Source organism: Pygoscelis adeliae, unplaced genomic scaffold, assembly GCF_000699105.1.
Source record: "Pygoscelis adeliae isolate BGI_AS28 unplaced genomic scaffold, ASM69910v1 Scaffold472, whole genome shotgun sequence".
NCBI lineage: Eukaryota > Metazoa > Chordata > Aves > Sphenisciformes > Spheniscidae > Pygoscelis > Pygoscelis adeliae.
Window position 1 is genome coordinate 192,797 of NW_008824239.1, and position 10,038 is coordinate 202,834.

Genomic DNA, 10,038 nt, shown 5'->3' on the forward strand with positions numbered 1-10,038 from the left:
TCTTTCCCTTAATGAAATAGCCCAGGACTTCGCAGAGCTCACTCGACCAGAGAGGGAAGGAAAAATGGGGCTGTTTACCTTCCTGGGGGATCCTGCTCTTTTCCGCTTCCTCAATAAATAGGGAAAACATGTTCGTCTTCACAAACTTCTTCACAAACTTGCGGTTGGTCTTGGAGGCGATGGCTTTGCAGAAGGCTCGCTCCTGGAAGGTGCCCGAGCCGTTTTTACTCCACTTGATGTGCGAGGCGTAGTGGCCAACCGTTCGGACGAAGAACTGCACAAAGGCTTCGGAGACAAGCGTGTTCACCTGCTCGGATGCTGGAAGAGGACACGGAGCATGAGAGGCGGGGATGGGACCTCTGAACATAGAAAGGATGGACCTATTTTAACCTGGCCGGTTCGCAGACTCTGTTTGCATCCGGAGAAATTATTTGCTTAAAACCTCCCTCTGCCAGTAAACCAAGCTCAGACTAATTTTACTGAGGGAGCACTGGCTGTGTTTGCTTTCCAGGGTGGTGGCATCTTTGTGGGCCAAATATTGGCAAAACCTGACTTTTTCAGCAGAATTAATTGTTCCTGCTCTCGTGTTTCGCAGGACAGGGGAAAGGCCAAGGGATTTCTCTCCTGTGGCTGCATTTTATTGCAAACTGGGGCAGAAACATCCCAGGCCAGGTCTCTTTAGGAAAGACATTTCACTGAGGACTCCGGCCATCTGTGGAAGGCAGCTTGCATCCGTTTTACCGTATGGAAAGAGACGCCCTTACTGTGTATGTTGTTGTTGTTGTTGTGCCTGTTCAGAGACGTCAGCATCTCATTCTGCAGCTTGATGGGCAAGATCTCCTCCTCATCGCCGACCTGGAAGGCAACGGGGCTGTGAAGCAACCAGCACCGGTGGGAACCTGGCTCAGATGGCCGCGGGCAGCGGCTAGTGCAGCCCATCAGTGGGGCTTTCTGCAGAGCTCATTAATTAATTATCACTGCAGGGTGCTGCAGTGATGCTGGGAGTGGGATGCCCGACACACGGACCCTGCTGCTCCAGCTCACGACAAGAGAGATGCAGCGGATGGAGACACCCCTTTGCGGGACATTATCCCTGCATGGGTGACACCGAGATGTCTCTGCCCCCAGAATGTGAAATCCGCCAGGTAGCTGGGACCAAGGGTGGAAATGGGCCCTTCCCAGGGCTACCCAGGCCCCGCGAGCCCACCCCCACGCCCTGCACGGGGGCACCTACCGCCCGGAGGATCTTCCCTTCGCAGAGGTCAACTATCAGAGCCTGGAAGAGAGCACAGAGCAACCAGGTTTAGTCCTACCAAGGCAGCCAGGCTTCCTCCCACCCGTTTTATTATCAGACCTCTGTGTCCACAGCCCACGAGGGCGGCAGGAGAAGGATCGGTCCCTCTGTGCTGGAGGGACCTGGGCAGGGGAACCAGGGCATCCCCCCAGGGCCCGTGTTTGCTCCAGGCTCGGTGGCTTGTCCCCACACAGCCTTTCTCTGCTTCTGCAAGGTTGGGACGATGCCAACAGCCAGCCTGGCCGACAGCAGCTCCCCGAGCCCCCAGGGTCAGGGCTGCGGGTCCTGGGGTGGCTGGCAGCACCCAGGGGGACGTGGAGGTGTTGCCCCAGGTGCCAACAGGAGGGGACATGCAAGAAGCCCCAATCTCCAGCCTCCCTCAATGGGAAAAGCGCACAACCAGAGCCTTCACCCCTGGAGCCAACACAAACCCAGGGCCACAGACTAACCGACGGTTCCATCCAGATGCTTTCCCCCGCCCGGATAAAATACCTCCTCCATCGGCTGGTCCAGGACCCGCTCCAGGTGTCGCATCTGGATGCCGACCATGAAGGGCGTGGGGCAGCAGACAGTGTCGAGCAGGCACTCGGGGACCACAGGGATGTAGGTGTGAGCCCAGGTGAAGGGGTAGAGGAGAGCAGCCACCGCGTGGATGCACTGCGACAGGACGCTGTGGGACAAGGAGCCATCGTGGTGGCATTGCACGAGGAAAGAGGATTTCACTGCTTGGAGGGAACATCCCACCCCGAGCTCAGCTATGTCCTGCTCTCCTTCAAGGGGTATTTTTTTTGGTTTTATTTTTAAATAAACAGACCAGGACTCACCTCAGCTCCTCCGCCAGGAAAATGAGCCGTCGCTCCAACACGGCGGAGGCGAAGATGTGCAGGATGAGGTGGGGGCTGAGCCGCTGGAGCAGAGCCTGAAACTCCACGTGCTCCAGGTGGGCATCCACGGGCCGCGTGAGCTTGATGAGCTGCCAAGGGAGAGCCACCAAACCCCGGCTTAGGAGGTGCAATGCTCCCCCTGTGCCGCCCTGGCCCCCTGAGAAGGTGATCTGGGAGCAATTAATGACCCCGAGTTTGCAGCATCTGCATCACGTCCCTCTGCAAGGGACAAACCTCATCTTGTCCTGCCTGGAGATTTGGGCTGTGCAGTGCTGAGGATGCAGGAGAAGCCAGCGGCGATGTGCGCTGTGGGGTTTATTTATTGGGGCACTGGATTTTTAACCAAAATGCCTCTTTTCTGCAGTGCCGACAAGTCCCTGGTAAGAAACAGGTAGGGAAGTGCTCCCACCTTGGCGTCTGACAGCTCATCTGTAAGCAGCTTACATCTGTAAGCAGCTCCCTTCCAGGAAAGGGAGGAGGGACGAGGGCATGACTTTTGCTATAAAACCCACAAAAACTTCCTCAAAAGACTCTCTGGGAGGGCCAGCTTGCCTCATACTAGCTAGGAAGGCCCAAAACTGAATTATCTAATGGATATTTGCAGGTGGTCTGCCCATTCTGCTGGCTTTGCCCCAGACAAGAGCCCCCCAAATCCAGTCGATACCTCTGCCCTGATGCGGGCAGCCCCGAGACGGCGACCGCTGAAGGGTAACAGGACTGTGCAGCTCATGACACAGTCCTGGCCCCTCTCCCCAGCTTTACGGGGGTGGGGGGAAATCCCCTTCCTCCACGTGCCAAGCCGCCTTTCCAGCAAAGCAGCATCTTCCCAGCCAGCAGCACAGGGCTTGGCTGGGCTCCGCAGCCCCTTTCCAGCACAAATCCTGCACGATCCCCAGCTCCCAGCTCATGCAGTACCCAGGATTTATTTTTCACCCCTTTTCTTGTTTTCTCACTGATCTCTTCGACTTGCTCCAGCCCCTGCCCAGAGCCCCAAAGTGCAGCTCTTTCGAAGAATGTCCTCATCGCAAATCCTCCCTCCTGTCACCCCCAGCTGCGCTCACTGCAGCCTGGCCCGCAGCCAGAGCATTGAGCAACCTGCAAAGCTCTTGCACAAGCCTTCCTGGATGAAGAAACGTCTTGCAATTTGATAGCCAGCTGCTAAATTGTACTAGAGAGGAGGGATCTTGCTCTCAGACCCACCCTGGCAGGACGCATCCCTGGGATGCTCAGCACCGAGGTTATTTTGCCCAGTCCCAGGTGCCAAGGCAGATCCTCCCCCTTCTTCCTGGCCAGCTTTGCCACAAGAGAAAGAAAAAGCAAAAGAAAAGGCTCTGCCTGTGCGAGCCTGGGCCGTGCGTGGGCGAGATGAGCCCCCTGGGCACCGTGCCCATATCACATCTCCTTTCCACAGGTAAGGCCTAGGCTTGCCGCACGCCTGTGCCATGCCGACTGCCTGCTCGTGATGCTAAACTAGGAGGGGTGTCGAGGCCCAGAGCTGAGCACCGCGGTGCGGAGGGGAAGCTGCAGCCTGCAACACCCCGCAATGGCCCCAGCACCACTGCGCACCCCAACAGCCCCGCATGCCGCACCCGGAGGTGCCAACGCCAGCTCACGAGCAGCGTGCAGCCAGCCCCGCTCTATGGCCCCCGGCATGATGCACCACTCTGACGTAAAGGCTGTGCAAGCACTGACGTGTTAAGAAACGGCGTCCGGGGAGTTTTTGTGCTGGCAGCTCCAGCCCGAGGCTGATGGAGCTGCAAAGATGCTGCTTTGCAAGGACGCAAAGATGGGGCAGCGTCACCTGTGGATGGGCTCCATCCTCATCCTCACTGCTCGCTGCTCTCCTCCTGGACCAGGAGGGAGGTGGCACTCATATTCCCAGGGCCCGAGGCCCCTGGCAGCCCGACCCACCACCCACTGCTCCAGTGAGCACCCATGGGTGCTGCAGGTGTGGAGGATGCTCCCGGAGGTAGCCTGGGCTCCCCACGTCGGAGCAGTGCAGGAGGTGCTGCTGAGCCCCTGAGACCCCCACCAACCTCCGTGCCTGACTCAGGGATGAAGCTTTTAATTGTGACGGTTTTCCCTGGGGCTGGGAAGGGCGATTCCCGAAGGCCCTGCATGAAGGGGTAAATCACCGCCATGGAGATCTGGCGCCTCTTCTCCACCTCGTCCAGGATCTGTGGGAGAAAAAAGTGAGCTGTGAAACCCCGGCAGGCAACAGACTGGCTGCCTGGGCCACCACCGTGCCAGATGGAGCCACCACATCCCTACCTTGGAGAAGAGCCCGAAGCAGCCCAGGCAGCTGATGATGCAGAAGACCTCAGGGAGGCGGACACCACGGCCGGATGGCTGGAAGAGGATGGGAAAAGGGTTTGAGCATCTCCCAGCCCCACTGCACTGGCTCCCCGCTCTCCCCAGAGATCCCCCCTGGCTCCCCTCATCCCCCCAAGATGCCCAGTCACCCACTGGGGGATTTTTCAGAGCTGGGGCTCAGGCCAAGGACGCAGTTGATGCTGTAAAAGCAGGGGGTGCCCAGGACCCAGAGAAGGCAATTCAGATTCCAAAGCTGTTAATCATTTTGGTGCAAAGCCTCCGGCATATTCCCAAACTTTTCTTGCCCCCAGACACGTGTCGTCCAAGATACCCTGCCCCACCATCCTTGGGGCTAATCCTGCTTCCTACTGAAACAGGGATGGGATGAGTGCCCAGGCTTTTTCCCTTTCCAACTGGATTATCCTGGCTCCGTTTGCTCTCTGTGCTTCGAGCCCTCCAGACATCCAGTTCAAACAGCCAGAGCTCAGCCCTGGATACAGAAGTGGGCAGGTTCGCCCGGGAATGAAAGGGTGGTGGGATCCAGCGAGTCACCGAGCCGTGACATATGGCCCTGTGGCTTTATGTCCCTATTTAAGCAGGCTGTGCGTAAATCAGCAGCCAAGGAAGACCTCCATCCCACCTCGCAGCCCCCAAGCTGGCCAAATCCACGGGTTGAGAAAGGCAGCCACCGTTCAGGAGCAATTTTTGGGGATGGGGCTGAGGGCACCCGGCTCCTTGGCATCTGGATGGGCGCACGCGCATCCCCATCCTGATCCCGAGTGGGATTCGCAGCCGTCCTGACCGCTGCGGCCAAGGGAAAGGAGCCAGGGAAGCTGTGGGAGATTGGTGGGGAGGCAGCGACCACCGGTACAGGGAATGGCACCTCCCAACCGTCACATCTCCTGGTTGCATTTCAGGCCAGCTCTGGGCTACAGTAAATGCCGCTTTCCTCCATCCAGCATCCAACTGATGCCCAAGCAAGAAGAAAGCTCAAAAAAAATCCCTTTGGGCACCCCCTTGCTGCTTGTCATCATCTTTGTCAAGGCAAGTGGCTTTCTAAGGCACGTCCCCAAGAGTTGTACTTTGGGCATGGCAGAAGGCATCGCCTCCCACCACGGGGACGGAGTGGCATGGCCACCACCAACCCAGCGATGGGTGCACGGGCGGTGGGATGCTCACCAGCAGCCGCCTGCAGTAGCCGATCTTCCTGCTGCCATCCACGTTGGTCAGGACGAAAGAAAAGGTTTCGCTGCAAGGAGAGACAACGCATGGGGACGGGACGGCTCTTCCAGCCCGCAGCCCTCAGGGGTGCGACAGCACAGGGTGGGAAACCACAGCCAAGACCCCGCAGCGGGGCAGGTACCTGGTGAACTCAGTGACAGGGGCCCAGTTGTTGCCGTCGGGGAAGCAAAAGAGGGGGATGGCTTGCAAGAGACGTTCCTCCTCCTCCTTCTGGCCCTTCAGCAAGTTCTCGCGCTGGAACGAAGCGATGCCAAGAGTCAGGGTGATGGAGGGTGCCCATAGCCCCAGGGCTCAGCTGGGAATGGGCTGGGATGGGAAGGGCAGTGTCCCAAAGCAACCCCCGGCTCAGACCGAAGCAGAGAGTGTCTGCACATCCCTGAACAAGAATCTCCGAAAAATCAAATTTTTGACTCTTTTACCGCATTGATAGTGGAGCAAAGCGGAGGCACCCAGGGGCCCCTCTGCAAACAGGGGCCCTCCCCATGTGCCACCTCCCCAGGATGTGATTTTGATGCCATGGTCTCCCCTCCTGGGACAGGAGGTCAGGGAGCGCCCCACGATTTTCCTCCTGGGGTTTGTGGCCCGGGGCTCGGACTGCAGGGAGGGACAGACGGTCCCAGCAACCCCAGCCCACGGCAGGCAAAGCCCTGGGGTTTGGGTCTGCGACTCCAGGACACGGGGTATTTTTCTGTCCTCCTCCCCTGGCTCTAGTGATGGGGAAGGAGCAACATCCCTTTTTCATCTAAATTCGGAAAACTCATCTTCCCGGAAACACAGGACTAAATACCTTTGGGAACTGGTAGGTTATCTTGGGTTCGTAATGTCCATCTGACATCTTCTTCAGCGACACCACCACCAAGTACTCGAAGAAAAACTGCCCAGCAGAATAGAGGACGGAGCTCCGCTCTCCTGGTTTCCCCTGCGGCACCCGCGAGGGGTTGTTTTCTGCAGCAGAGGCCTCCTCTTTTCCTTCTGTAGCCAAAAAAACCCACCCCAAAAAACAGAGCAGAGTGAAATGAAAGGCCAGGAGGTGTCCTGATAGCAGAGGTGTCCTGATAGCAGGAGAGGAGATGCAGAGCTACACATCAACTGGCCAAAGTGGCTGAAGGGAACCGGGACCTGGTGCACGGGGTGTTTTGGTCCCTGACAGTGAACAGCTGGGGACATGCGGGCACAAGACACGGGAAGGAAAGAGAAATGGCTTTTATGAATCTTTTGGAGAAAATCAAAGTGCTGTCAGACACCCCCAGCCCTCCTTTGCCCCATCCCAGGGAGGGCAGAGGGACGCAGATGGTCTCTGCAGAAAGCACCTGCGGAAAGGTGTGGGAATGTTTTTATAGCAGTTAATTTTATTCCCTTAGGGGAAAAAACCAGCAAACAAACAGCACAGATCTTGTTCGAGCACCTCCAAAGGCTCCAACAAGATGAATCCCAACCTCTCCCTGCCAGATTTCCTCAGTCCTGGGAACTGCTGATTGCAAGTGAGATACTCAAGGGTTTTCCCTAAACCACAGCTCCCAAAGCAAAGCAATTCCCTGAGATTACATCCCATTTCTTGTTCGGCCGGTTGGGGAGGACAGCTGGGGAGCGTCAGCTGTCACAACCCAAAAAACTAGAAATAAGAGTGAACAGAGCCCAAGCCGACATCTCCAAAGGCCCTGGGGTGATCATGGTGGGGCAGCAAGATCCGAGGGCTGGGAAGGAGAGGAGTTAAATGCTGGCAGAATGCTGCAGCCAGGCCATGCCACAGCTATTGCTTCTCCCAGCAGCCACTGGCGACTCTCTAAATCCCCAGTTCCTGGCACTGAAACTGTCCCAGGCTTGGTCCTGGCTCTGATTACGGCGGGGAGCTGGAACAGAAATGCTTGAGCTGCTCCTAGGAATAACAAGCAGGAAAATAAACGTGTGGCTGGATGAAATTTTTCCCCGCACCCTGGAGTTTGGCCCTGGGCTCTTTTGGTTGTGCTGCAGCTCAGCAGGGCAAGGCACAGCTGTGGCCGGCTGCTCTCATCATCCTTCTCCCTCGTGTGCAACATCCTCCCCCGAAAGCATTGCTGGTGGACACTCCACCCCACGTATCCCCCCCGGCTCCGTAGCTGCTTCCTTTACTCTGGAAACACCTTTCCAGCCTCCACTCCAGGTCATCAGGAGCCGAGAGGAGCAGAAAGCTCATCCGAGGAGGTGACACAGTCCCATCATGGGATGTCCCTTCCCAGGGACGAGAAACGCCTTTCCCAGCTCGGGGCAGGGAGATGCGCAAAGCCACCCCCGCGTGCACCCCGAGGCCGCTCCACCTCCACATGCAAAGTCCTTCCTCTTGGCAAGGTGAAATTCATCCCGAAGAGGTCCTTCGCAGCAGGGGAAAGCCTGGGAGCATCCCGAGGATGAGACCCGGCTGCAGACACCTCTGGTTTGTCCTTGGTGGGGATCACCCATGTGACAGCCCAGCAAGGTGCTCCGGGCCAGGGAAAAAAGGTCAACAAGATGCACTTTGCTTCTCCTGCTCCTCCTTGGGATGCTCCAGCAATGGCTTCAGCAGTCCAATCTCACCTACGGGGCCAGGGCAGGAGGTTGTTGCCGGGGGGCACCCCAGGGAACCATGCTGTGCAGCGGGGAGGGCTGCTGGCGTCCCCCATCATCACTGGACGCTGGTGTCAGTTGTTTTCCCATCACAGATTGCCAGGGTAAGGTGAAAGTCCAGCTAAATTCTGCCTATCCAGTCCCATCCTCTGTTTCAGAGAATACAAGATGCGCTCTCAAGCAAGGGCTGCATTTGCATCATGTCCATGGCATTTTCAAACAGCCGAGTAAAACCCGCCGCTCCGGGGAGGCTGGTCATGCCGGGCTGCAGGTCTGCCTCTCGCAGACGGACCCACGTGCCTGCCCGAAGTGCGACCCGGTGCAGCGAGCCCTGCCGAAAGCGCGGCGTCACCCGGCAGCACTCCCCTGTGCCAGGTCTGGTTGCAAAGCCCTTGCCGGCAGAGCCTAAATCCCTCCAGGACCGTAATGCTCCATCCCTAGGCTGGAAGATGCAGCCATCATGCAGCATTGGATGGGTTTAATGTGGTATCAGAGGTCCCAGCACTCCCCAAAATCGGCAGGATTTGCAGTCCCTCATGTGTCCCGGGGACACAAGCCACTGTCACAAGAGCTTTGGCCAACGACTCTCCCGTAACCCAAGTGGGCAAGACTTGGGGACCATCCCACAGCCCCCCCCGCAGCGTGGGTGTCCTCTGCGAGGAGGGGAATGAGCCAGGTGGCCGGGGGCGCTCATGCAGCTCCTGGGTGGAAAGCGGCTGCCGGTGCTGGGGATTTTCACCCCTCCCTCTGCCGGGCACGGAGAAGGCAAAGGCTGCCGCGATGCGCGCTGGCCCATGCGGAAATGGCACCGGGGCTGCCGGCGTTAAAAGAAAAAAACACTTTGCTGTGCAACCAGCTTCCCCGACCAGAGCAGGGTTTTCTTATCAGCCGTGGGCTGCGCTCGGACCCATGTTGTGATGCGGCACAACCTGTTTCTTTCCTCCCAGAAAACTCCCGGGCTGCAGCGTGCCAAAACCTCCCAGCCCGGCGTGATGGTTTGCAGGGGGAGCTCTGCTTCCCGCGCCATGCAGCCGCCCACCTGCCCCAGCAGAGAGGAAATGGCTTTTGCTTTATCGAACCTTTTCTGCTGAGCTTGGAAAAACACGTATCGCACCCAGAGCAAGAGCCAGCCAGCACAAAACAGACCTCGGGGAGAGGGGGGAGGGGGGGCTTGCAGTGAGCCCCCCAAATCCACAGGTTGCCCCAACCTGCTCTGCTCTGCCTTGAGATATGGCAGGCCAGAAACCCCTGACGATCCATCCTGTATCTTGGAAAAGCTCACAAATCCCAAAGGGCCAATTTCTGCACCGTCCTCTAAAGGCTCCGCAACACTGACCGGCCCGGGGGGCACCGTGCCCCCACGGATGCCCGCGATGCCGCGCTCCGGTGTGCCCTGCGACGCTGCGCTCGGTGGGCAAAGGGCTGGGAAGGTTTTTGGGGATGTGATAATAGGGAGCCTGTGGAGCTGCCCCTGGGATGGGGTAAACCCCCGGGGGATTGGAAACCTCCCCAGGGGATGGGGTAGACTCATTTGGGATGGGGTAGGCTCCCAGGGGATGGGGTGCAGCTCCCGGGATGGGCTGAACCCCCAGGGGATGGGGTGTGCTCCTGGGAGATGGGGTGCGCTACCGGGGGCTGGGGTAAGCCCCTGAGGATGAAGCAAGACGCGGGAGATGGGGTAAGCCCCGGGGGCAGACGGCCCAAGCTGGGCTCCGCAGGGTGAGC

General features: G+C 58.3%; 1 protein-coding gene across 1 annotated transcript in view; it reads right to left on the reverse strand.

Annotated features, from left to right (window-relative positions):
• The window catches only part of DENND2D (DENN/MADD domain containing 2D), a 16,334-nt gene that overhangs the window by 1,522 nt on the left and 4,774 nt on the right, over positions 1–10,038 (reverse strand). The window contains exons 2-11 of the mRNA XM_009335108.1: positions 6,521–6,652; positions 5,855–5,967; positions 5,671–5,740; positions 4,450–4,527; positions 4,215–4,355; positions 2,119–2,267; positions 1,787–1,964; positions 1,235–1,276; positions 765–855; positions 79–318 (exon numbers count right to left, since the gene is read on the reverse strand). Coding sequence (XP_009333383.1) covers positions 79–318; positions 765–855; positions 1,235–1,276; positions 1,787–1,964; positions 2,119–2,267; positions 4,215–4,355; positions 4,450–4,527; positions 5,671–5,740; positions 5,855–5,967; positions 6,521–6,652 — 1,234 coding nt within the window. The remainder of the gene's footprint in view (positions 1–78; positions 319–764; positions 856–1,234; positions 1,277–1,786; positions 1,965–2,118; positions 2,268–4,214; positions 4,356–4,449; positions 4,528–5,670; positions 5,741–5,854; positions 5,968–6,520; positions 6,653–10,038) is intronic.